Source organism: Thamnophis elegans, chromosome 7 (assembly GCF_009769535.1).
Source record: "Thamnophis elegans isolate rThaEle1 chromosome 7, rThaEle1.pri, whole genome shotgun sequence".
NCBI lineage: Eukaryota > Metazoa > Chordata > Lepidosauria > Squamata > Colubridae > Thamnophis > Thamnophis elegans.
Window position 1 is genome coordinate 64,737,880 of NC_045547.1, and position 27,828 is coordinate 64,765,707.

Sequence of the window (27,828 nt, forward strand, 5' to 3'; positions counted from 1 at the left end):
GGTGTGACATGCGTTCAAGCACTTCAAATATGTTTGTATAGTTGTAGTAATCCAAAGTGAATTTCTTGAAGCTGCAGCTAATGTTTCTTGTGCTTTATTGCATGTGTTTCTAAGCATAGAATAATTTGATTGGTTTGTTATTATTATTGTCCTATTTGGCAAGCTATTGACATTAGCCAAGACACTACCCTGAATAACCGATCTGGAGTACTGCAAACCCTGCGGCTTGCATTTCAGCACTCCATGCTCATGCAGTAGCTTGTGGGCGAATAAGGTTCATCCTGCTGTAGGTGGAACATCAGGTTCGAGGTGTGATCAACAGCAGTTCTGGATTGTGCGTCAATATTCTGCAGAATTCACTATTGCCAAGGGTTCATCAAAAGTTGCCAGCATGATTTGTTTTGTGGAAGGCATAGAGATGATGTCTCCGCTTTCTGCTGGAGAGTGAATTCTGTTGTCTAAAGAATCATCTATAAGGTGTGAGCCCTCTTCTTCGTGGTCTTCATACAGCGTATTGATGTGTAGAAGAGGATGCACAGGGTGGCAATTCAGGGCAGGCCCTGACTCTACTACCTTGTTAGTCTGGGGGAGAGGGACTTTCGTTACAGCACCAGAAGTTGCTATATGGTTATGGGAACAGGTGAGAAAAACCCCTGTTGCAGGCACGGTCCTGCAGATGTCATGGGAATAAAGGGACTCTTTTCCAGGAAGGGAAGAATCTGAAAGAGAAGCAAAACACTTATTTATTTAACTGACATCTTTTTTTCCAAATTGAAAAAAAAATGATGACATGGGATATCTTAATTTTATTTCCACAATAGCAGTTCAGTTGCTAGATTGGATGAGAGCAACGGGCTCAAAGGCACCTAATGAGGTTGGAGGAAGAGGAAGGGCCTGAATATGGATGTTTTTCTTCCCTCCAAGTTCTCTTTCAAAAGAGGCTTATTTTAGAAGAGAGCCACTGTATGATAATAGTGTACGTTTTGAACGATGAATGGCATTCAGATTTTATTCTATCTTCAGTCATTAGGTGTCTTTGGGATAGAAGAGTCAATACTTAATACAATTAGGATAATTGTGATATCCTAATCAATGATATGAAACCATCACAGCCAAATTGTTAAGAAAGATGATGTAGCATTATTAAATGAAGTACAGAAAACAAAACTTTAAGATAAGGCAGCATAAGTTACTTACCAAAGTAGCTTCATTGAAGCTAATGAGGTTACTTAACATTCTGTGATTCAACTATAAGGACAAAACTTCAGGGAAGCTTCAAAATTATATTATTTTACAGAGTCAAATTGTTTTAAGTACGCAGAGTACTCTTTTCAGAAGTCATTTAAGGAAATTCTTGGATTATTCTTAAATTTCATATGAGTATTTAATATAGCAACACTATATTTGAGCGTGGGTGTTTATTGAAATCCTACAATGGAAGGAAATACCGCAAGGAACAATAATTTAAGTTATTAGAAAATTAGATCAATAGAAGCCAGAGGTCAAATTTCTTCTTTGTCCCAGGTTCCTATGATGTTCTTCTCAATACACTCCTCTCCTAGGGATGCTGCTGTAGGGAATTACATGCCAAAACAAGTAGACACAGGGACAGTTATTTCCCCCTCGTGCCATCATTCTGCTGAACACCTAATCCTCACAGTACTGTCTTATGACTAAGTATATTTACCCATGTGGTATGGCTGTAGTATTATTATCCTTCTCATCTTCTCTACTACTCCCTCTTATTGTTTTCATTATGATGATTAATACTATCCTATGGCTTTGCATGTACATTGAGAGCTTCTCCACTGGAGACAAATTCCTTGTGTATCTAATCACACTTGGCCAAATAAAGCTATTCTATTCTATTCTATTCCATTCTATTCTATTCCCTCCCCATAGTCCAGTGGTGGGTTCCGGCCTGGTAAGGGCATACCGATAGTAGCCGGGAGCAGCTGCCGGCATACTGGTATGGTGGCTCATTTGGCCTACCTGCCCGCCCACGTTCTACACCGGTTTTTAAAGCAACTGGCCAATTGCGCACGCGCACAATGTGCGTCGCCTGCCCGAGCTCCAACAAGCAGCTTGGTGTCGCAGGGGTGGTGGTGGAGTGTGCAGTGCATGTGCACGAAAGGATGTGCGGCTCCATGAGACCGTATTGGTAGTGATGGGGAGAGAAACCCACCACTGCCATAGTGCCTGTTAATATCTGGCATTTATTATGATTTTGTTGCATCTCCAAGATGTTTTAAATTGCAAGAAAGTGTCCCCAAGAAGTTTAGATTTCATGAGAAAAATAATGAGGAGGAAAAAAAATGAAGCCAGAACTGAGTCACTGATTAAGTGGCACAAGGACACATTTTTCCTGAACCACACCAATGCTAGAAATATATTTATAAAAATTGTAGCCATTCACAAATGGCTCATACATTCTAACCTTAAAAGCACGATTCCTACTGATAAATCTCAGGTTAACAAACACCCAATTTATTGTGTGGTAGCCATACTATGTGATCAATATTTCAGTTTGTATCAGTCACATTTTCAGGGCTCTGGCTCGGCCTGATGGATGATTTCCAGCAGAGGCTACAGCTATCGTGCAAGATATCAACAGTATGGAGAAAGGAATCCCAATCAGCTCAGCCACATTTCAAACATTCCAAAATAAGAAGCCATTATGTTAGCTGCAACTGCAATGGAAAAAAAGTAGCTAAAATATTTCCATACCTTTGAGAGAAGAAGTGACACGAACTATGGCTTTGTCTTCTTGGCTTAAAAATCTGCTCTCTTGATTTTTGGATATTGCCACAGAGTTATTGGATGGAATTTCTTGCTTGGGTTTCTTATTACTCAATATATATGGATGAACATCTAAGGAAAAGTGACGTGTGTGCTTCTTTTCATTACCTGTGCTAGGCAGAGTACTGGGTTCAGTTTTGTGAACGGGAGATGGTTGGATAGGTTTTGAGTTGTTTTCCAGCAAAGGTGCAATCAGACTATCGGCTGCTGTCTTCCGGCGCACTGGCTTTGGCTTCTCAGGTTTGCTATTCTCAACCTTCATGGTAGCTAGCTGCTCCTTGAATGGCTGAGGAAGGGGATTGGAACTCGTGATCCACTTCATTTTCTTCCGAGGACGCTTGATGATTAGTGGCTCATTAGGGTCAAGGTCTGTCGGGTTAATGCTGGGGTCTATTGTTTGTATTCCAGAATCACGTACAGTTGGGGTAACATCATGATTAGACTGGGCTAGAGCTGCAAGCAACTGCCGCACGACATTGTCATACATCAGATCGCTTTCATTGGTAATGAAATCTAAGCGGTTTAGAGACTTGATGTGATCGCGATTTTCATTGCAAAACATAGCCAGGATATTAATGTCACAGAACTGAGATTTCTGCCACTGTTTCTTGGTCTTTATGCCAACCTTGTTCAGCTTGTCAAATATGAAATTGGACTTGCGGAAAATGAAAAGGTGGATCAAATTGATGAGGATGATCAAGTTCATGAAACAAAGGAGGACAATGTCCACTGCAGCAATTATGCGTTGCAGCTGAACAGAGGGCAGCTTGCAATTCACCCGTATGATAAATTTGGAATTGCTGGTTTTGTCGGGAGGTTCTCCTAGAGCGCATGTAAATTCATTTTGCTTCTGGGTAGCATAATAGGTGGACAGGTACGTGATGGGGATGATGCTTAAAAATATGATGAAGAGGTGCCTTGCCAAGTAAAGTTTGGCTAGGAAATTGCTACGCCCTCTGCGTTCCAGATATTTCTCAAACAGGTTTTGCTCAGGGCTTTTTTCCTTCTCTGCATTCTCAATGATTTCTCTTCTTTCGCGTTCTGTTATCCCTGGGCCTTTTGACTGGATTTGTTTTTCGATTTTTGGTGCTCGGCCTTCAGCTGCTCGGTGATAGCAGTTATCTATCTCCTGGAGCAAAAAGTTAAGTTCAGAAGTCAGTCTGGTGGAAGCCAAGAATTCCCACCCAAGGGCTGGAATGTACATAATGCCGGCAAAAGCCAGCAAAGCATACGGAAGAAATTTATGCTCAAACAAGGAAGGCCAGTGGCTGGCATTTACACCTGGCAATGCATCTCTTAGCTCTGTCCAACAGTATCCTCTGGCATACAAGGCTTGATCCCGGGTGAAGTTGTGTGGTGTGTAACAGTATATGGGCTCCTCTGTATAACAGAGAGAAAAGTCACTGCTGTGCATTTAACGTACAAAAGGAGCTCTGCAAAATAAATATGTTTATAAGCTACTGTATATCAGTTTGTTTACAGTATATTCAGCATGACATTAAACTACCCTGTTATCTTAAGAGTTAAAAACTGCCTCCCCCATGGCATTAGGTCAATGCAGAAGAATTTATACAGTCAACATATAGAAACACCTGAAGTGGGAATGACAAATTACATTTGGAAAAATGGTTTTGGAGATATTTTTTATACTAATCAATCAAATTTGGACAGCAAAATCAACAGGATAGTGCCACAATGTAATAACCGGGGGCTCATCCTATGAAACAAGTATTTCGCATAAGGTCCTCCAGTTCATCTCTGCATATCGAACATTGAAAAGAACAGCTACTCTTTTAAAAACTCTGAATTGTCATTTCTTTTTAAGAGATGGGAAGCAATCTAAAAGTGAATTGGCAGAGGGTTTTTTTTAATTTCCCTCACACCACTGAGACTTGGAAAGGATCAGCTGTGAATGTGTTATATTTTCTGCTGAGCTCTTGAGAAACTTTGGCTTCATAACAGTATATTTAAAAAGTGCAAAAATTGCAGTTCAACATCCTCAGGGTTGTTTTCTTTAATGCAAGATAGTTATACAACAAAATGGATGTTTTAAACTCTGAACTCTGCACCCCACAATGATAGTGACCAGAATTCCCTTGAAATTGCAAGATTTGATTAAATTTCTGGGGGCAAAGAAAGGAAGCAGATTATTTCAACAGAAAATCCTATGATTATCAGTAGGAGCCCCTAGATGTCCCTTCTCTTAAATGTTGTCATGTAGGGGGACACCTGCCCTATGGAACCACCTCTTCCCTGAGATCTACACTCTCAGCTTTCTAGAAGGCTGTGAAGACCTGGCATTGGATCAGGATGGGGATTACCCCAGAAAATGCAGAATTAGTAGCAATAGCAACAGCACGTAACTTATATACAGCTTCATAGTGCTTTACAGCCATCTCTAAGTGCCCTCTCTAAATTTTGCCCCCAACAATCCTCATTTTATCAACAATGGAAGGCCGAGTCAACCTTGAGCTGCTCAGAATCGAACTCCTGGAGTGAGCAGTGAGTTAGCCTGCAGTACTGCATTGTAACCACTGCGCCACCATGGCTCAGTGATGATCTTAGGGTGCCAGGAGGGAAAGTCTGATTTTTTAAAAAATATTTTTTTACTTTGTAATTTTTTTATTTCTTATTGTTGTGAGTCACCCAGGACTGTTGTGTTTAATATAGGTAGAAATATAAATATTTTAAATAAACATGTATTTAATTTTCTAAAGCACATCTCAATGTAGGATCATTTCGGTAATAGGGATTCATATCCAAATATATTAATAGTGAATATGTTACCATCTTAAATACAACGGTAATATTCAATTCCCATCTCACATATACTCAAAATAATTGAATACACATTGTTTCTTCAATGCATATTAATAATTGCAACTAAGGGTGGGTATTTTGAGACAGAAGCTCCCTGCTTTGAGTTTGAGAACATTATTTCCTATTTAGTATGGGCTATTTTGATCATTTTGGAAGTGTTTTAAGCTCAGAACTCAACTGTTATAAGCTTAAAATGCTCTCCTAACGACTGGAGCAGCTAACAAACAGGCCATTTTAAATTCAAAAGTAATTGAATTCAGAATGTTTTATAGACCATTAAACTGCTTCCATTCAATAGGGAAAGATGAAATACTGCGGACTTCAAAGTACAGTTGAAAATACCACCTCATGATCAATGCCCCATATTATAATGAAAGGAATATTGCAGGGTTTAATTAAAACCCTGTCATAATAAAGGAAGTTTTGAGACCCTGCAAAATTACTGCTTAGCATGGAAATAATAAAAATGCAATCAGAAGACTGGAATTTAATTTGCCCCCAAAGTCTACAATATGCTACTAGATGAATGTTTTGCATCCGAATGTTGCTGGTTACAATTTTACAAATATTTTCTTTTAAATTTTCTAAATAAAAAAATTACTGCCAAAGTACAAACAGTGTCATAATTGGGGGTCAGATATCTATTTGGTTGAGTCTGTTTTGAATTAAAGGATACTCCTTAACTCAGTGTTTCTCAACCTTAGCAACTTGAAGATGTCTGGACTTCAACTCCCAGAATTCCCCAGCCAGCAAATGCTGGCTGGGGAATTCTGGAAGTTGAAGTCCGGACATCTTCAAGTTGCCAAGGTTGAGAAACACTGCAGGCTTAACTGACTAAATTTTCAGTGTCTTGAAAAGAAACTTCAAATAATAACACTATCACTAGTAATCTTTGGAAATGCAGTGAGACGGCTCATTGTCTACATATGGTATTGATCATACATCCATGAAATGGCATCTTATGAAAATCAATAAAATGACATCTTAGAAAACTCAATACTTTCCTTTTATAAAAATACAGTCAAAAGCATTATAAATACATTCTATGATTTACAGAAAGTCTACCACAAAATACTTTTTGGGATTGAGTGTGTTAATGACGCATACATATTCATTGCTCCCTGAAAATATAAATCCTGCATAATCTAAGGTAGTAAGATTTAAGGCTCATCTCGAGAAGATTATCATTCAGCACTATGTCATAGCAATCCTTTGCGAAACGTATTGTAGGTAAATGAATGCAATCAATAGAAATAGATCTTGTACCTTACAGTAATTCACTTGTATTCAACATCCCATCAATTGGGTTGAAGTTAGGTCTAATATAGCACAGAGTAAATTTCTTTAATGCCATGGGAAAATGGTAGGCATTACTAAATTGCCTCATTAATTTTTATGGTTCTACTCTTAAGCTTGATTAAAATGGAGATAGATTCTTATTTAGCAGTTGTCCACAGACTTTAAAACTTTTGTTAAAATGATGAAAATGACATAGTTTTCCCTTTTTGATGGGGACACAGGTTGCCATGATAAAAATTAAACATGAAAAGCAAAACTTGAGAGACTGAAACAATAAGCCCAATAAAATAAAAACATTTGGCACATGTGGTAAGTGCTATATGAGTAAATTCTAACTGTAAACCAAATCTCCTTTTAGAATTTCTGTTACATAGTGAAAAGCCGGCTAATTTTAAAAAAAATGGATAGAGCTCAGGCTTTCAACCATTCATTGTTATTGATATGGTAAGCCCACTTACCTGAGTTCTAAAGGGTATTTTAATTTAAACAGCAAATTTCAATTACAAATGTTACTGTAATAAGTGATGGTGGTGGTGAACTTCTGCTAAAAAAAAAACCCTCCATGCCTTGCACTTGCATAAAAATAAAATATATTCTTCTCTGCTCCAATAAAATTTATTTGGGCAAATTGTGACATCAATACATCACGTTTTGTTGATGCAATTTTGGATATAAAATGAGACCACAGTCTACGGGTGTCAACCTGTCCCCTTGTGAATGCAGCAAGGACATTGTGCTTGTAAGTATTCATACAATATTTAAAGTATGAAGTTAGAAATTCAAAACTTATACAGGTTCCATGCAAAATAATCACACTGATTCAAATCCATTTTCAACCGTTACTATTTCTGCTACGTTTTGGCACCATCCTCTAGTTCCCAGGATTGAGTACTAAATTTATCTGTAAATCAAAGCAAATGCAAGGGAAACAGCTCGTTTAATTATTAGTTGTCCCTACTCTGACTTCTCCCCTCCTCCTGTTGTTTTCTGAGATTGTAAGCTCCTTATTCTTTGCACACCGATACCATAAAATACCACATTGATCTTAATAATTCCCAAATATTGGGGGAACATGGAACATGACCTATCAAAGTAGCGAGGCAGAAAATTGTGAACAGTCTGGATTTTTATTCATGCATGAACAAACTATACACAATCTTACTAACCTAAATTACATTTGACGCAAATAAAACCATTTACATGGTACTGTAAATAAATATATATATACAGCATTGCTAAGCAACACCAAGATATTTTACTGATGATTTCTATTATTCAGAATAGTCCCATTACTTATTTTTATTTCATTGATCCAATATATTTTCTCCCCCACCCCCTTTTGGTAAAACCATGCTCTCTATTCTCACTGTTTATAATTCTGTACATTTGTGCATCCAGGGGTGTCTGCAAGAAGAGTCAAAGAAATCAAGATGGTGGTTGGGTCAGAAAGGGATGGGGATTTTACCACACAGTCAGTCACCATGTTTTTTTTTTGACACCCTCCTCCCAAACTGATGGCCCTGTACCAGTGGTGGGTTGCAGGCAGTACGCCCCAGTTACAGCGTAGCGGAGCCAGCCCGGAGCATCGGATACCATTCCGGTACAGTGCTCCAGAGGGTCCCCCCTCACGCCTGAGCTCCTTACCTGTGTTTTAAAGCTTCTGTGCTGCACATGGCGCATACAGCGCCTGAGTGATGCTCCGCGGAGCAGCTGGAGCATCACGGAGGTGCTAAGATGCATGCACGTGCTGCGCGCCTGTGTGCACATGCTGTGCACATCCATGAGTACGCCGCCAGCCCAGTTGGAACGGGACTTGAAACCCACCACTGCCCTGTACTGATCCCACTCTACTTGTCTAAAAATTCTGTTCTTCATCTATGTTCATCCATTCTCTTGCATAGGTACTGTTGTTTGTGAGTTATTGTTAGTTTTATTTTCCTTCTTTCTCTCTCTCTCTCTCTCTCTCTTTTAAGTAACATTACATTAGTTTACATATGAATGTTGTTTTTTCTTCCTTCCTTCTGATTATCTCCCTTAATACGTTTAATGTGGAAATGATAGCTGGTTTTTGATTGTAAATAAATGTTATATTTAATATGATTACACCTTTGGGATAAAGCTTACAAGCACATCAGGAAAAGCATGAATCAATTATGATATATTTACAAGAAATTAAGTTGGACATAGGTTTATTTTTTTACCATTAAGGAAAAAACTGCGTTGATCTCATGTTGCCTGAAACAAGATCTACTCCAATATAGTCAAGAATTTTACAGTTTTTATGGCTTATGTTGCAGCAGCTGGCAGCATTGAGGCTGCCTTGGCCAATTCTTTTAAAAGAAAGAAGAAGCTAAATTGGGTTTCTCCTGATTCGTATTTGGATAAGAATCAAGGAAATTCCCTGATGGAACAAAGTCTTGGAATGAAATGACAACATACTTCTGCATTGGTGAAAATAAAACTATGCTAGCATAGCCAAGAAGCCTCACTGAGAGAGGAAATTGATTTTTTAAAAAAGAAATAGGATTTAAATGGAAAAAATCCAGAGTAAGCATGGTTTTACTGGACTTAAACATATACCCGAACGATAATATTGAACTTGGGCATGATTTGATCTTTGCAGTAGAAGACATGAACATGAAGGTTTTGCATGCAAATAAGAGATCTCACATATGCCCTCATTGCTCCCAGCAGAAATGTTCCTGTTAGATCAGTGTTTCTCAACCTCGGCAACTTGAAGATGTCCGGACTTCAACTCCCAGAATTCCCCAGCCAGCATTTGCTGGCTGGGGAATTCTGGGAGTTGAAGTCGAGACATCTTCAAGTTGCCAAGGTTGAGAAACACTGTGTTATATGATGACTGTAATATACCACATGGTTACTGCAATCACAGGTCTCCCAGCAATCTTAGCCAAAATGCAAAAATAAGAATACATCCCGACACATTATTATTATTTATTTAATGAAAAGTAGCTATTCCTTTGTTACTGAAAATATTTTTAAAATTCCCAGATCCTCTTCTTTCTGAAAAATAAATTAAAAGTTGGTTAACACAGTTTAAATAATGTTTGCATTGGTTTGCTACAAAACATATCTCTGAAAAAAATGTGAACTCATGACTTATATATCAAAGAGCATGGTTGTTATGAAATAAGTAGATAAAGTGAAGGATTTTAATGATCATACCTTGATGGTATAAACATAATTAACAGTGGTTAATTTGGTGGGGAGGGTAAACAATGATGTGGTTGGTCTCTTGGACTTGAGAAACACTCCCTGGATTCAGCCTTGAAACTGAGTGAACATTGGTGCTTTGACTTGCTTGATATCTTTCCAGTTAGAACCAGAGAGTTTAATCAATAGAAGGGATGTTGGACACTATGTAGTCCAACTCCCCACCGACTGCCGGAATCCACTATTACAGCATTCCTAACTGATGGACATATAACTTCTGTTTCAGAGGTGGGTTCCTACCAGTTTGGACCGGTTCAAATGAGTAGGTAGTGGTACCGCCATCTTGTTTTTTGCTTCTGTGCATGCGTGGAAGCAATTTTTTTTTACTACTCTGCATCCGCATCCCTGAGAGAACTGGCAGTAACAGAAGCCGGAACCCACTCCTGTTCTGTTAAAACATCTTCAGGAAAGAAGAGTCTATTACTTCTCAAAGAAGTTCATTCTGTTTTAGAAGAGCTATTAGTATTGCTCCCCCTGGATGTTTAATTGAAAGTCAGCTATGATAGAAGCAGACAGAACTTAGGAAAGGTCTATAACAGACCTTAGGAAAACTCAGGAAGAAGATTGTTACAGAGACTTTCAGCCCAGGGCAAGGAGGATGAGGAAGACTCAAACCAACTCTTATCTTAATTATGCCAGATCAAAGTTAAGCAGAAAACTTTCCAGGTTCTGTCATAGCAACTTTTAAAATGCGTACGAAGAGTTTTGGCTCAAATTAGAGACAAAGGCCTCCGTCTCAAAAAAGAGAAATGCCAAATTAATGTGCCAAGGGTTGAATTCCTAGGGTACCTGATCAATGGTTCTGGGATTCACCCGACTACGGAAAAAATCAAAGCTATTCAGGATGCCCCCACACCTCGCAATCAAACTGAGCTGCAGGCGTTCCTTGGGCTCCTTAATTTCTACAGCGTCTTTCTCAAACAGAAAGCCACTGTTGTTGAGCCCTTACACTGTTTCCTGGCTAAGAACGCGAAGTGGTCCTGGGGCAGAGTCGAGGCTGCCGCATTTGCTGCGGTAAAACGACTCCTATCGGCGGACTCCTTTCTAGTCCAACCGAAGCCCCTATTGCATTTTACTCCAGGAGCTTGTCCACTGCTGAGCGGAATTACAGCCAGTTGGACCATGAGGCTTTGGCTGCAGTGGCCGGAGTAAAGAGGTTCCACGATTACCTTTACCGCCAGGACATTGAACTGGTTACTGACCACAAGCCGTTGTTGGGCTTACTGGCTGGGGACCGACCTACCCCAGTGTCGTTATCACCTCGCATGACCAGGTGAACCATTTTCCTAGCTGCTTACTCCTACCATCTCATCCACAAACCTGGCTCCACTTTGGGGCACGCTGACGCTTTGAGCCACTGCCCGTTGCCAGAACTTCTCACTGACCCCACCCCTGAGACGTCAGTCCTTCTCATTGACTTCCTTGAGACTGGGCCTGTCTCGTCCAGTGACGTTGCCAGTCACTCTGCAAAGGACTCCACCATCAAGCAAATTTTGAACTGGGGGTGGAGGCCAAGAGGCCTGTTGGGGCTGATTTCAAAATGTATTTTGCCAAACACAATGAGTTATCGGTTGTTAATGGCTGTTTACCGTGGGGGGACCGGGTAGTTGTTCCACCCAAACTGTGCATTGCAGTATTAGAGGCTTTACATGTAGGGCATCCTGGAATTGTCAGGATGAAGTCGTTGGCTAGGAGTTATGTGTGGTGGCCTAACATGGACAGGGAGATTGAAGAATGGGTGGCTACCTGCATACCGTGCCAGGAGTCCAGACCAACTCCCCCAGAGGCACCCACTAAGGAGTGGGAGTGACCTCAAGCATCGTGGTCTAGGGTGCACATTGACTTTGCTGGCCCAGTTCATGGCCAGACATTTCTCGTAGTTGTAGACGCCTACTCGAAATGGTTAGAGGTAGTCCTGACTACCTCCACTATGGCAGAAGTGATCATCAAGGTGCTACAGAGACTTTTCTCCACGCACGGCCTGCCCGACACCTTGGTCTCTGACAACGGGCCCCAATTCACGGCCATGCAATTCGAGACCTTCCTAGCAGCTCAGGGAATCAGGCATGCCCTAGTCGCGCCATTCCATCTGGCCTCCAATGGTCAGGCGGAGAGAATGGTGAGATCCCCAAAAGAGGATGGGCGCGGGAGATTGGCAAACATGGGTTGATCACTATTTGCTAATTCAGCACATCACACCCAGTGCCACTATAGGGAGAAGCCCCTCCAAGCTTCTCATGGGTCACCAGCTAAGATCCCACTTATACCGGCTACACACTAATTATTCTGCCTCATTGCCCCCAGACTCCACAAGCAAGATTCTGACATTTAGCATAGGGGATTCGGTATATGCCCACAACTACGCTGGGAGAACTCTGTGGATTCCTGCCACAGTGATAGGCATCACCGACCCTCGCTCTTACCTCTTAGAGCTCGAGGACGGTAGGAATTGGAGAAGGCATATTGACCAACTCCGTGGCTGCCTCTCCAACTCCACTCTTAGACAACCAGAGGTAACTCCTGCACGAGTTAGCCAAAGCCCTACCCAAAACGCAGCAAACACTCACTCCTTCCATGGCCAGCTCAAGCCCGAAACTTATCTGGTTTTGTTGCAGGCCCGCAGCGAGCTCTGAGTAAACCGGCTCTAGAAGCTCCAGCCGCGGCCTGTGAATGGTTCCAGGAGCTTCCACCAAATGAAGTTGCGGAGCAAACAGGCCCATCCGACCTGTCCAAGAAAACCCTTCCTACTGAACTGCGCAGGTCAGGCAGAGCAACCCAAAAACCCACCTACCTATGTGACTACATTACCAGTAGGATTGTTCCATCTAAGAGAGGAGGGGTGTTAGATATTTACCCTATCTACAGTGGTTTCCAGTGGTTTAATCCTATTGGTCGAAGGGACTGACAGCTCCCTATAAAAGGGCTGCTGTCAGACTCAACCTTCGCTGGATTGTTCACACTTGTTGCATTCAATAAAGAGCTGTTGTTACCGTTAAGCCTGTGTGTGCCTATCCATTACCCAATCTAACAGGAACTATGACTTTTCATAATCTTATTGAACTACGTTATCCTAGGATTTTTGTAGAATCTATCACCAACTTTTTTCCTAAGCTTCTAAGAAGCCAATAGCTTGTTTTTCCATGCCACCTGTAGAAAAGAATAAACATACTTTTATCTATGGTCAAAATGGAACTAGCCTTTAGCAAGCTATTAACAAAGTCTACTTTTTATCAAGTGAGATGGTTTCTACTCACTGAACAATCCTCATCCTTATCCCTTATAGTAGTTAGGCAAGTTATCAAATGCCACTGACGTGTCTGTATTGCTTGTTTATCTTATGTCTCTAGCTCAAATATTCTGAATCATCCTTTGTCTACTGATTTAAATATGAATTATGATTAACCACCCTGATATCATGGTCTGTAGTATTGATTCTTCACTTCTTCCAGGCTTTCTCTAGAAATTAGCCAAATTGCTTGTTAATTGTGAAGCAGCAATGTGGTAGAACATGCAGCCTACCTGCACTGCTTCTCCATCTGCATGAACAGGTACTAGTAATTCAGGCATCATAGCCTAGTATGACATCTACCTTTGAAATCCTAGTTGGTTACTCTCCAAATAATAGAGTAGTATAAATTAGAACTTAATGGGTTGAGCATGTTTATAGTTTTGGCAAGTTTAGGGAAAAAAAATTACACAGACTTCTAGATTTGGCAATTACAAATGATCACTTCCTAGTTAAGTTTTACCCACGGTATGAAATGAGAATAAATGCCTATGTACAGGCAGGCAGCCCATTCATTGGTAAATAATGTGCAAAATCTGTCAATATCTGGTCCAATTTCAGTACTATCTATGGTTCAGAACTGGAAGATTCCATACTCCAAATACTTCCTTATGGGTGTTAGACTCACAGAGACAATCCAGATTCCAGAGACAGACAGTCTGCCTCTATTCTTATAACTGCATCCTTTGGTCTGTTGCATTCCAGGTATATGGATTTCTACCCTAGAGTCCCTAGTCTGTAGAGCCGTGGCAGGAGGATATCCAAGCTGAAAAAAGCTGCTTCACTGATTTGAGACACAGTGCAAAAACATAGAGTTGACATGTATAATTAGTACATAAAGCAAATATTCAGAATTAAGGATTCAAGATTTTTTAGCTGCTAGGAATTCAAATTAAACCCCTTCAAATATTAAGAGATTACCGCATTTTTCTCCTTTCAACATACCTATCCCATAGCACAGGTGTGTCATACTCAAGGTCCAGGGGTACTTAGATGGCCCTGGAAACAGCGAAGGACCGGCCCGCGGTGCCTCTGCCAGCCAAAACCAAACTGTGTTTTCGCTGGCAGAGGATTGCGGGAGGCTGTCGCAGCCAAAAATAGAGCTCGGGAGTCCGTTTTTGCTGGCAAAGCGTTCATGCAACCACAGGCATCCCCGACATGAGTGATGTTAAGCTGGCCACACCCACCCTGGCCACACCCACCCCAGCCCCCAAGGTCAAACACAACCCTGATACAGCCCTGAATGAAATCGAGTTTGACACTCCTGCCATAGCAAATCAGAGCCTGGAGATGGTATGAAATACCATCTTACTGTTGGGGAGTGAGAGGTGGAGATATTTTTTCCTGACTGGGGCCTATGCCTTTGAAAAATTCCTGCCATTGAAATCAGTGAATTTTGTAATAGGGAGGAACCAGCCCCATCTGACATTTTTAATTTAAATCACTTGTTTTTCCCTTTCAAGTTCCCCTACCAAGAAAGGTAGTAAATGTTGGTTTTGCCAACAGCTTCAGATAGGATAATGGAAGCCATGCAGTCTGCAGGTTGCCATAAAAAAAAATCTAATAAAAACACAACATAGTTTTTGCAATATTCTTAGCCTTAACTAGGATTCCTACTGCTGATAATTAAAGGAAACCAAATATACAAGAATCCACACTTTTAGAATCTGGCATGCAAATTTCCTAATTCCATGCATTGTCTATGGAGAGGATTTAGGCTGTTCTCTCAGTCTGTTTTCTCCATCCTCTTGCCACTTTACTGATTAAACAAATCCACAAATTCTAAATCTATTCTATCTTTCAATTCACACAAGTAGTACTGATTAATGAATAAAAGGTTTGTTTCCTTTCAGGTCCGCTTGAGTCTCATGATTCCATTAGCAATTCTATGTACTTTATTGGCTGCAATATGCATGTATATGCATATGTATGTATATATGCATCTGTGTGGAATCACAAAAGTAGGCAGAAAGTGGACAAAGACACAATCTCATGTATTTTTCTTTCCATATGGTAGTGGAAAGGTAGTCTAAAGTGGGTACTCCAGAACAAAGTTAAGCAAAAGAGACATTAGAGGATCCTGTTGAGCTAGAATTCGGAAGTCTACGATTTCTATTAGCTAATATTGTGGCTACTCTGAGGCAATGCTTCCAAACCAGAGGTGACATTCAGCCAGTGAATACTGGATTCGAGTGAACCAGTAGCTCAGACGATCAGCTCACCCCGCCCATCTGCCCCTTTCCTGCCCTTTATTTCCTGCTTTCTAGCTCATCTCAATCAGGCGGCACAGCTGATCCCCCCCCCCTATTCTAGTTGCTGACTTGGAAAGTAAGCAGTTGAGCTTCTAACTGATTCATTTTCAGTGCTGCATGCAAGTGTTTTAGGCGCATGTGTGTGAGCAAATCACACAGTTCACCGAACCGGTTGTTAAACTGGCAGCATCCCACAACTGCTCCAAATACCAGAAAAACAGGTAATTTCTATTTGGAATTCAATAACCTAAAAGATCAGCAGATGGAATAACACTTTGGAAATATGTTTATCATGGTATCTGGGATAGCCACTGACAGGTGTGGATTAGTCACTTTCCTTTGGCTGGAGCCAAGGGGAGGGGAAGAGTGAGATCTGTAAAGCACAAAGACAGATTGTTCTTACACCAGAAAAAGGAAAGGGACAGAAAGCGGGCCCTGCAAAAATCCAATAGAATTAAGACACACAGAGTCAAACCTACTGCCTCCATAGAAACTCCCCTCCATACCCAATACCATTTTTGCAGCCCATAGAGACCCCCAGATTGTATGAGGCTGAATATTTCAGACCCCCTTTTTTTAGCTTGGGAGATTTGAAGGCTTTTGAAGAGATAAAAATAAATTCTACAAGACTAGAAAGACTCTAAGACACCCACAGTACCTGTAAAATCCAAATATCGAATTGGGCTGATTTTTTTTCTTTCCTTCTTTAGGGGGTTTAAGAAACAATACATACCTCACAAATGTCAACTTTTTCCCATGAGAACAACAACAACAACAAAAACCCTGGGTTTCAAAACATTGGTCCTACCCACTCTGGTGGCTTCATAACATCATTGGCCACACTTCCTCTTGACACCAAGGGAAGGAGAAGGAAGAGCCAAGGTGGCGCAGTGGTCAGAGTATAGTACTGCAGGCTACTTTTGTACAGCTGACTGCTAGCTCCAATTCGGCAGTTCAAATCTCACTGGCTCAAGGTTGACTCAGCCTTCCATCCTTCCGAGGTGGGTAAAATGAGGACCCAGATTGTTGGGGAAAACATGTTGACTCCATAAACCACTTAGAGAGGGCTGTAACAGCACAATGAAATGGTATATAAGTCTAAGTGTTATTGCTGATATGGTCCTTCAGGCCAAAGAAAGCCTCACTCAGATCTTCCTTGGAAATAGGAACCCACTACAAAATTAATGAAACTTGTGTATTGTCCAGTATCATAGAATTTAGCCCCTGCTGTGCAATCCTCTATGTTCAATACAGAAAACTCAAGTTAAAACATTACTGAGAAATAACTGCCCAGCCTCTGCTTGAGAATGCCCAGGAAAAGATTTCATCACCTCATCTGCTGAACAGATTCTACAGTTTAACTGCTTTTATACATTGAGATTAATGTTTGATCTCACATCGTTCAATTTTCAGAGTGTTATACTCTAATTAAGAGAGAGGGCAGAATCCTGGCCCCCTTTGTATGATCTCTTGCAAATTAATCAGGTTGGAAAGAAGATCAAGATGGGAATGTATGAGGAACATGGCTTTTAGAATTATTTCTAACCCCATTACTTGCAACAGCCCCAGGGGCTTTTCAATTTCCTTCTGCGTAATAAATATATTTCCTCAAATTTTCCTAGAAGGACTTAATTTATAGTTTTTTGTAGTTATGGCATAGTGTTGAATTTAGATATAACTTCTGATCAAATAAAATTCCAAAACATTCTTCTCATGTACTATCATCACGTCAGGAATATTGCACATTTGATTTCTCTTCCCTAACATATACATTTTTCATAGATGTCTATCAGCCCATCAAAATAATCTTCCATCTTGTTTTTTAGTAACTTTCACTCATTTTGTATTCCTCTATTTATTAGCTTCATTCAATTGTATTTATTATTGGTGTGAGAAATAATTGTGAGTTACTGAAAAGCTGCTTTTTTGAAGTCCCAGGTATATATTTGACTACCTTCAACTTTCCCACACCTTTTGTTTTGCTGGGCAGTCTATAGCAGACACCACCAACAGTACTGCTTTTATTCATTTTTAAAACTTTTTTAAATGTATTGACCTTTTGTACACATGTAGCTTTTTAAACATAAGACAATTCTTTCTTTGTATTGGTTTTGTTCCTTTAGCAAGTGATATAGTATAATTTTATTCCAACCATGAAGATCATCTGACCACATTATGTTTCTTAAATATTTGACTTTCAGCAATCAGCATTTAATCTTATCTTCAAGCATCCTCATATATACATGATAAATATTCAAGTGTTTGGCAACTGGTATATACTTATAATGGTTGAAGTAGCACAAGTTCGCTATTTGTTGCTTTCCCAGATGGCTTCCGTTAGGTAAAGTCAGTGGGAAAAGTCAAATTCACTTAATGACCATGGCAAAAAAAGTCACAAAATTGAGCATGACTTCCTTAATGATTGAATCGCTTAGTGATGGAAGTTCTGTTCCCAACTGTGGTTGTAAGTTAAGTACTACCAGTATTTAGGTATTTCAAAAGCTAGGTTTTGAATTTTGGATTTACCCAGGAGAACTTCCTACTTTTATGTTCTTCCAGATTAAAGTGTTTTAAAGATTTTAAAAATAGTAATTAATATTTGCCACACTGTTTAAAACTTGAACTTCAAGTAGAAAAAACTAAAAGACCTATCTTTCATGTGTGCAAAAACATCTGTGTAATTATTTGCATTTATATTTGTGTTAAGAATGTGGGGATACAGGTGCACTAAACTGAGGTAGATTTGCCATACTTCCGTCGATGCTGTTATTGCCCAAAGAGGCATAATTATAGAAAATCTAAATTATGGTGTGGAAAATGTTTTGAATGCAAACTACCATGGTTTGAATTCAAAATGTCCTGTTTTGAATGCGAGACAGTTGTTTTTAGAATGAAATGAGCTCTTTTGATCACCTTTTTTGAAATTTTTCATTCAAAACAGACTTTTCAAACCTCAAAATTGAGAGTACTAAACTGAAAACAATATGAATTTGAGTTTTTTTTAATCAATGCTTTAATTTTGAATAAGAACGTTTGGACCTTTGCAGATTTATTTGTTAAGAAAAATAAACACAGGATTTAAGAATCATAAGTATAGGCAGATTAAGTATGTTCAAATTATAATCTTCCTGAATTTTTCTTTGTGGGACAAGTAGGTTGCCTGTGGTTTCCTATCCCGTTTTTTGGAACAAGCAAACAAGCCAGCAGTTGCATAGATCCACAATCTAATTTTAGCATATCAAAGCGACAGCTTTCATTTGGTATGGCATCAGCTCACTCTGATCATGTCGCTATCCTTTCTCTTCTTTCATCATTTCAGACTAAATTGATGCTGCACCATTAACCACAACCTTCCTCTTGTTCAAACAGAAAATCATCTCAACCAATGCTGAGAAGGAACATTGCATGCTATTTGAAGATATTTTACAAGTAAGCATAGGTTACTAGAGCTCACTTAAATGATTGTTGAAAAGCAGTCTCTGGGAACCAATAATAGCAGAGTCAGTATAGTACACTTGACTGATAAACACTGAAGCCGCAAAAATAAATCAGTCTGTCTGTATGTCTGTCTGTGCGTCCATCCATCCATCCATCCATCCATCCAGTGGTGGGTTCCGGATCCCGTTGCAACTGGTACGGTGCAACGGGGCCCGGCGTCCACCACCAGAACGTATACAGCACGCGCGCACACAAGTGCATGCGTCCCTACCTCCTGTGACACTCTGCGACGCCTCTATGACGCTCCAGCTACTTGGTGGACTGTCGCGCAGGCACCATATACTTAGTGCGTGTGCATGCCGAAGAGCTCAAATATCGGTAAGGAGTGTGGGCGCCCGCAGAAGGGCACTCCGGAACACCGTACCAGAACGCAGTGATGTGCAGTCAGGGGAGGCAGAGCCTCACCACTGTCATCATGAAAAGAAAAAAAATTAAAAGGAAAAAGGCTGAGGTAGTTGCTGCCAGAGTCACAGTGGATGACTCTGCTTAGTGATTAACTGTTTAAAAAAGCCTCTAAAAAAGTGCCCTCTACAGGAGGAGGCAGGAGAACCACGTGCCTCATTTAGTCTGACTTTATGACCACTCGAGCAGAGTTAAGCAAGGGTTAAAAGCCGAAAAATTCCTTATGTAGATGAGGCACGTGGTTCTCTTGCCTCCTCCCGTAGAGGGCTTTTTTTTAGAGGCTTTTCAAAAAAGTTATGCAGAGTCATCCATGGGGACTCTGGCAGCAGCTAGCCCAGCCTGACCTCAGCAGCTCTTGCCTTTTTCTTTTTACATTTTTTACATTTTCATCATAGCAGGCAAGAGCAGAGTTGAAATCCTCTGTGACTGTGAAACAGCTGGAAAAGGTATGTGGGTCAGAGGGAGGAATTCAAAATTAATGTAATTTGTAAGTAATTGTAAGTAATTTGTTTGTGTGTGTATGTGTGTGTGTGTGTGTGCTTTTCTTCACTCAGAGGGAGAGGCAGGGAGGGCAGCTAGCCAGCTTTCTTTCTCTGTGTTGGGGAAGCCTGCCAGCCTCTGCTGGTGGGCTGGCACTTTATTTCTTTCTAGAAAGCGGCTTTTGGCTGCCCTGCCACTATGTCCGACATAGAGGCGTCCCGGCGCTATGTCGGACATAGCACTGGGGTGGCGGGGTGGCGAAAAACCGCTTTCTTTCTTTTTGCCTCACCAGCCATAAACCTCACTGCACGTCACTGCCGGAACAGTACCCGGTGCTCCCAGCAGGCACCAGTCGTAACCCACCACTCCATCCATCCATCTATATATGTTTTGAACAGTCTCTAAATGAGGCAATTTTTAACCAAGGGCTACCTATAAAATAAAACCAATAAAGTTGACTGATCAGACATATCACTTACTGGTTATCTCCACTACTTTCTTCAAGGGAATAGAAGAGGGCTGAGTTAGGAAACTGCTAAGAGATACAAAAACACACCATTCATGAGCTTTCTTTGATGCAATTAGGCCATTTCAAATGCAGGTAGTCTTCAACCTATGATCACAAGAGAGCCCAAAATTTCTGTTCTTAAGTGAGGCATTTGTTAAATGAGTTTTGCCCCATTCTATGACCTTTAATTACCACAGTTGTTAAATTAATAACCTGGTTATTAAGTGAATCTGGCTTCCCCAATGACTTTGCTTGTCGGAAGATTGCAAAAGGGGATCACATCACCTTGGGACACAGCAACAGTCATAAATATGAACCTGGTCAAGTGTCTGAATTTTGATCACATGGTCATGGAGATGCTGCAAAAGTCGTAACTGTGAAAAATGGTCATGTCACTTTTTTCAATGGCATTGTAATAGTCACTAAATGAATGGTTGTAATTCGAGGACTACTTGTATATGCAATAGGAAAATAGAAGGCAAAACATGCAGACAGATCTAAGTACAGTTTAGTTTGTCCACCTTGAAAAACAACAACAAATTAGAACACATTTGGGGGTAAATGATCTATATTGAAAAAGTGGCATGCTTATGCAATCTTTTCTGGATATCAAACACAAGATTACAACTTAACATTATGTAAGTGGTTTTGTTTTAATATCTATCCTTCTGTTTCTTTGAATGCTGTAATTCCAAAATTACTTACCCATGGCAGAATAATAATCCTTTCACTTGGATGATGCAGCTGCTAGGAAATGAAACCTTGCTTTAAAGCATGACGAATATTTTACCATAATTAGCCCTACAAGTCCAGACAAAATTGGATAGAAATGGAAGTAAGTAGCTAAAGTGTGAGGTTTTAACAATCTCATGCCCAACCTCAACTATTTTCTTTTCTTTTTTTCCAAGGAAAAATGATAAAAGTCTGCAAAGTTGTCAACTCTAAGGAGATTTCAACTGAGAACTGTAGCATCTTGGGACAATAGGTAGTTGTGATTTTTGTATGCCTTTTCTACCAGAAAAAGAAAAATCATTTTTTGTTGATTTGGGGAGTAATTATTTTTTTAAGCCAGTTATTGAAGTAAATAAGGTCAATTTTTTGTTACTACTTTAACACCCCCTAATTCTTGAAAGGCTAAAGAGATTTCTCTGCATCAAAGTAAAAAAAAAAAAAACCACTACATGTCTTTCTTTAAAGCATGTTGCCAACATGTTCCAGTTCCAGATGTGCCAGAATAGCATTTCCCCAAATTCCTAATTGAGTTTGTCCACAAATGACTGAAATAACTATTAAGTTTAATGAGAGATAAAGGCAACTTGTAAGATGCTCTCTAATCAAAACTTGTGGGGCTTTAGAATGCTTAACTTGTTCTGCATTGTCCCTTGGTTTTCTCCTTTCTTGTTAAAAAAACCCTACAAACAAAAATGGGCACATTATATCTGAAACAACCTCCCACCCCCAAATCACAAAAAACAACCACCAGTCTATAGCACTTACACAATTCTGCCTATAGCCTTTCTACAAAAGAATTCACCCAGAAAACAGAATATTACAATCAGCTAACTGAGCAATTAAATATCAGCTCCATGAGATATTAGGAACTTTTACTCAATCATTCCAGTATTTAAGGAATACTGGAATAAAACCCCAATTTTTCTACCAATCTTTTAACTATTCACTAATTTTAAGGATTTTGTCTTTAATTTGAATATTTTACTAGTTTTATTATCAGGCTTTACAGCTTCTGTTTTAATTGTTGTAAATTCCTTTGGGTGCTTATGAAAAAAAGATTGATTTTATAAATCAATCAATCTGCTGGTGGCCTGTTTGTAGTCTGACAAATCTTAGCATTATATATTATTTTTATCCTGCTTTTTATCCTTTTTTCTCCTGCCACCCAACTCCAATGACAACTTTGGCTGATCTCAAAAACACAAGCAACAATCAACTTGATCATTTAAATGAAAAACAAAACAAAACCAATTAGATGAAAGCAATGTTAAACTATTGCCAAGGCAGCAGCATGTATGCATCCAGGTTTTCTCAACAAGTTGTCCTTGGTTAAAGAGTTCTTTAATTCATAGCAGTCTTGTAAATAGGATGTAAGAAATTTACTTGGTCAATGGGTTTTTTTGGACTTTACTGTTAGACAGAAACAAAGCATGGATTTTTTACAAACTCAAACACTATATTCATTACTTATTAGTTGCTCTTCCCCCATTAATACTTATTACCCAGAAACAACTGAAATATCATTAGCTGCCCTAATCTCTGAGGGTTTAGTTAGCATTGATGAAAGTTATTGTTTTCTTCTTGGTCATCTGACACTGCAGCTCACCCCAGAAGCCCATCAAGAATAATGCTATCTATTTCCAATGATATCGCTAGATAATTTAAGATCCTATAAGTACCATGTTCTTATAGGAAAGGAATAAATAAGAACATTTGTAACTATGCACCTGTCCATCCAGAAGGCAATTTGTAAGCAAGACTGTCTTCTTAAGATAGGTGAAGAAAATGTTAGAGTAGCAATGTGTAGTGGAAGTCTTTCTGCTTAAGATGTTTGAATAATACAATCCTAAAAAGCCAGAATAGGTTTCCTGTCTAAGCATGGGGGTTGGACTAGAAGACCTCCAAGGTCCCTTCCAGCTGTTATTCCATTCTATTCCATTCTATTCCATTCTATTCCATTCTATTCCATTCTATTCCACTCTATTCCATTCTATTCCTTTCTATTCCATTCCATTCCATTCTATTCCATTCCATTCCCTCATTTAATCAGTCAGGCATATTCCAAAATAAATATATATTGCACTTATTTTAATGAATGACTGGAGAAACAGTTCTGATTTTGTAACTCATTTTTTTTCTTCAGCCAGATATTTTCTCTGCTACCTCTGGAGTGCAAAGAGTGGGGCTTACAAATACTTCATGACTCCCAAGGTTCCTCTCAAACAGACAGAGCAAAAACTGAAAATGTTTGCTCTGTAGGCGGTTACAGCAGATTTATGGGGCAAACCTGTGTAATTTCAGTCACTGTACAAGCTCAAGAATCCATTTCCTTCCTTAACAACATTGGAATCCCCAATTTCAAAACTGGACCCTGCCCTGGCATATTTTGATGGTAGCTTTCAACATCCGTTGTTAAGCCTAGTATGACCCTCAGGCCAACAGTAGTAGTATATTTCTGTCCTGTCATGATTCTTCACTGATTTGGCACTATAGAAACAAATGAATATACCAAATCTGAGCTACTGAGTTCAAATTATAGTCTTGTGTAGACAGCCAGTTAATCACAATCTGGGCCTTTATTGCAACTACTTTTGTGTGGCAGGCTGGCTGACACTTTTTTTAAACAGCTTGCAGCCTAAATCTCACCTCAGTTACATGCCTCCAAGTGATTAAAATGAAAAAGAAATAGGAGGGAGGGAGGGAGGGAGAGAAGGGTCACTAGAATGCTATAAATGAACAGTTTCATTGTGCAGTCACTTCAGACTGACAACTTTTAATGAAAGTTGATTAATGACACATATCCATCCAATATATGTTCAAATATCATGCAAATGTCTAACCCTAGAATAAGACAAACTGTGGTTGTTTAGCCTATGATCTAAGTTTGGGCATCGTACAAAATTTAATCACAGTCCTTGTAAAAAGGTTTATATAAAAATGTATCTATAGCTCACAGTAATGTAGATCACATAGTGTAATTACAAGAGTTGTTGCTTAGCAATAAATAAGGGATAACTGCACGTTAGCTGCTAACATAAAAGTAACAAGCTTTTACAATTTCTATACTACTATATTTGGGTTGAAAGGATTAGTCAATGACATCACTGTTGCCCAGGGGATGCTTGAGAGGACTCCTTTCATCTCCCTGGTATTTTCCCACCAAAGTGATACCGTGTTTTCCCGAAAATATGACCTGTCCTGAAACTAAAGCCTTGCCCCATTTTTCGCATGGGCAAAAATATAAGCCTGCCCCCGAAAATAAACCCTCTGGACAACCCCCCCTCTGGCCAGGCAGAGCACCGCTCACCGACATAGCGGTATCCTGAAGGCGCCAAGCCGCAGGAGCCGGGGGGGGGGGGGAGAAAGGTGCACACATTGCTTGGTGCCTTTAGGATACCTCTAGGTTGGGGAGTGGCATTCTGCCTGGCCGGAGGGGGGAGTTGTCAGGCGACTGGCTCCCGATGAGCCGGGCACAGCCTCAGGGGTGAAGCAGCCATGAGGTGACCAACTTCACAAGCAACCGCCCGGCAAACCCCCTCTCCAGCCGGGCAGAACGCCATTCACTGATCTAGGGGGTATCACTAAGGTGCCAAGCCACGTGGCGCTCTGCCCACTCCCCAGCTTGGCACATTAGGGATACCCGCTAGGTCAGTGCATAGAGCTCTGCCCGGTTGGAGAAGGGGGTTGCGCGAGCGCCGGTTCCGCCTCCAGCAGGCATGCTTCCTAGCCTCAACATGTCCGGGCGCAGCTCTCCCTGCAACCGCAGCCACCGCCGCCATGCTCCGAGCATAACATCTTCCCCAGTTCCAAACTTCAAAATTTGGCTGCCGAGTCTTCCTGCAGCAGCCGCTCTAGGAGTGTGCTCTATGGTTGTGGGCTGCCTGCTGGAAGACTCTCTGTCTGGAAGACTCTCTTGCTCCTTTGGCAAAACTATTTTAGAAAGATTATTTAAAAATAGAGGGACACATACGGTAAATATGGCCGTATCAGAATTCTTCTTCCCCCCTCCAATATCTCACCACCACATATAGCGTGTGACACACACAAGCACATGAACAGCAGTTTTCTCTGCCATTCCTACACTCATGTATCCCTCTGTATCCTATCATGGGACAAATAGGTCTCGGCAATCTCTCTCTCTCTCTCCCTCTCTGTCTGTCTGTCTTTCTGCCCATCTCCTCATGAAATTAACTTCATCTGAGCTCCAGTCATGAGTGAAACAGACATCAGTGATTCTTAACTGTACAGGTTGTCATTAAATATTATTTTTCCTCTCATTCCAACACTGTCTAAAGGCATCCTTGAAGTGAATAAAATATGTTCTGTTCCCTATTATCTTGAAGGAAAGTCAGTAACTGGAAGTGGCTTGGAAGACAGCAGTAAGAATAGGATAGGAATTGGCAAGAGAGACAGTTCCATGCTGACACCAAGGAGAGGTGGAGGCCCATAACTCAGAAGAAAGGAACATTTTTCTAACCAGCTCCTCTACTTTGCCCTTCTATGCTCCACCTCCAACATGACCAAAGGGCATCAAAAAAATTAAGATGGTAGCTACAATCATGTAATCAAATTTCACCCCCTTTTTACAAGCACCATCTTGACTTTTTTGATGGACACCATCTTAATTTTTGGGCGCTTCTGTGGCCACCCAAGCCCCAATTTTCTGGTCTTGCCTTCTCAGTTGCAACTTTACCCTAACCTTTATCCTTATTGTGTCAATCCAAATATAATGTTCACACGTGACTTTTGCATGTCCAAGGCATTTAATACACCAAAGTAGCCAGTCATCTTGATAAAACAAGTTTGTAAGTAGGGCACCCTTACTGTTCCTGAAGTACAGATGAGGGGCTGGGAGGCCAAAGATTGTGACCCGTATTGAATTCAAGACTGCAATTCAATCAAAGGAGGACCTTCTTATATAACTCAGGGCGAGTCTATAGAATAGATGTTGTGTGAACCCATCTTTCTTCATTCAGTGATTTACGGGGCATCCAGACAATTTAACATCATCCACCTGTGTCCCCTTCTGTTTTTTGCCACATTTTCTTCTGCCTGACTGACATACAAAGGGGAAAGAGCATTAAGGAAGGTACTAGCCCCATAAACACACAATGGCTTTTCTTCTATAAGACCAGGATTTGCTTGTTTGAAGGCATCCCTTTCTAACACAGGCCATTTGGACTTGACCCTTCTCCCCCCACCCCACAATTCTCTTCAACCCCTTGGATATACAGTTGGTGCTCGACTTACAACCGTCCGTTTAATGATCGTTCAAAGTTACAATGGCCATAAAAAAGTGACTTACGGTCATTTATCACACATGACCATTGCTGCATCCCCATGGTCACCCGTTCAAAATTCAGATGCTTGGTAAATGTTTCATCTTTATGACGGTTGCAATGTCCAAGGGTCATTCAGTCACCTTTTGTGACCTGACCAGCAAAATCAATGGGGAAGCCCAATTCATTTAATAACCTCGTCACTAACTTAATAACTGCAGTGATTTGCTTAACAACTGCAGCTGAAAAGGTCATAAAATGGGGCAAAACTCATTTAAAACTGTCTCGCTTAGCAACAGAGGTTTCGAACTCATTTGTGGTTGTTGTCAGGTTCCGAAGGGTTAATGAAACCAGCCAAACACAGAAACGGTTTGTAAATGCAGCAAACTCAGAGGACTGAAGCTGCCAGTTGTAAGTCGAGGACTGCCTGTAATGTTTGCAGGGGTCCCCAATCCAGGGCCGTGGCCGGTCGGGAACTGGGCCTTGGAAGCAGCAGGCCAGCGGGAAAACCTTCATTTGCACATGCACAGGATCTAGACTGCGCCTGCAAAACCATCCCTCCCCCCCACTGCCATTGCCGATCCATAGAACCAGAAAAGTTGATGCTTCTACAGGCTTGACCCCCTGTTACTGGAAGGCCAATTGGACCTTTTTTTTTTTTTTTTGCAGTGTTGTGCTGCAGTGTCAGCTCACAACTCTGGATGCAACGGTTATGCCCACGGGCTCTTTATGGGTCTCCTCTTACTTAGGACCACCACTTTAAATAGCTGTCCAGCAGGCAGAATTTCAATAGGTGAAGACGGTCCCTGTCCTTAGATCCCATCCCCTGTTGGATTCTCCCCCTCCCCTCACCGGTCCTTGAAACCAGCTAACCCCCCAGCCTGCCCTTACCGGCAAAGTTCTTGGTGAAGACCAGCGTGACCAGGACAATCGGGATGAGGACGGTGCCGATGGTGACCACGCGGTCAAAGGGCAGCTCGAGCTTCAGCTGCACGAGGAACGCGGCCAACGAGCCCGCCCTGTCGTCTTGCTGCCCGGGCAGGATCAACTCCTTCAGTTTCTCCCCAGCCAGCAGCGCCGTTGCCATGTCGGGATGGTTTTCGATGATGTGTTGCATATGCGGCGGCGGGTCGGAGGGCACTCACCGCCGGGCTCCAGTAGCCGGAGCAACGGCGCCGTCGCCTCGCCGGAGAAGATCCGGAGCCCGGGATGGGCTCAGCCTGCGGGGAGGACAACCAA

At 40.9% G+C, this 27,828-nt stretch overlaps 1 protein-coding gene across 1 annotated transcript; it reads right to left on the reverse strand.

Moving 5' to 3' along the window:
• Positions 1–339: 339 nt before the first annotated feature.
• On the reverse strand, positions 340–27,712 carry PANX2 (pannexin 2). Its single transcript, XM_032220496.1, has 3 exons — positions 27,481–27,712; positions 2,728–4,179; positions 340–719 (listed from the first exon to the last, which is right to left on the reverse strand). Exons 1-3 carry the CDS (start codon positions 27,704–27,706, stop codon positions 340–342), a joined length of 2,058 nt encoding a protein of 685 aa, XP_032076387.1. The 5' UTR covers positions 27,707–27,712.
• Between the last annotated feature and the right edge of the window lie 116 nt (positions 27,713–27,828).

Excerpts from the sequence above, each read along its gene's own strand:
- PANX2 (XM_032220496.1), bottom strand. The coding sequence starts at position 27,706 with ATGCAACACATCATCGAAAACCATCCCGACATGGCAACGGCGCTGCTG. Across the intron at positions 4,180-27,480 it reads CTTCACCAAGAACTTTGCCG|AGGAGCCCATATACTGTTAC; the intron begins GTAAGGGCAGGC and ends TCTGTTATACAG. Across the intron at positions 720-2,727 it reads TGTCACTTCTTCTCTCAAAG|ATTCTTCCCTTCCTGGAAAA; the intron begins GTATGGAAATAT and ends CTTCTCTTTCAG.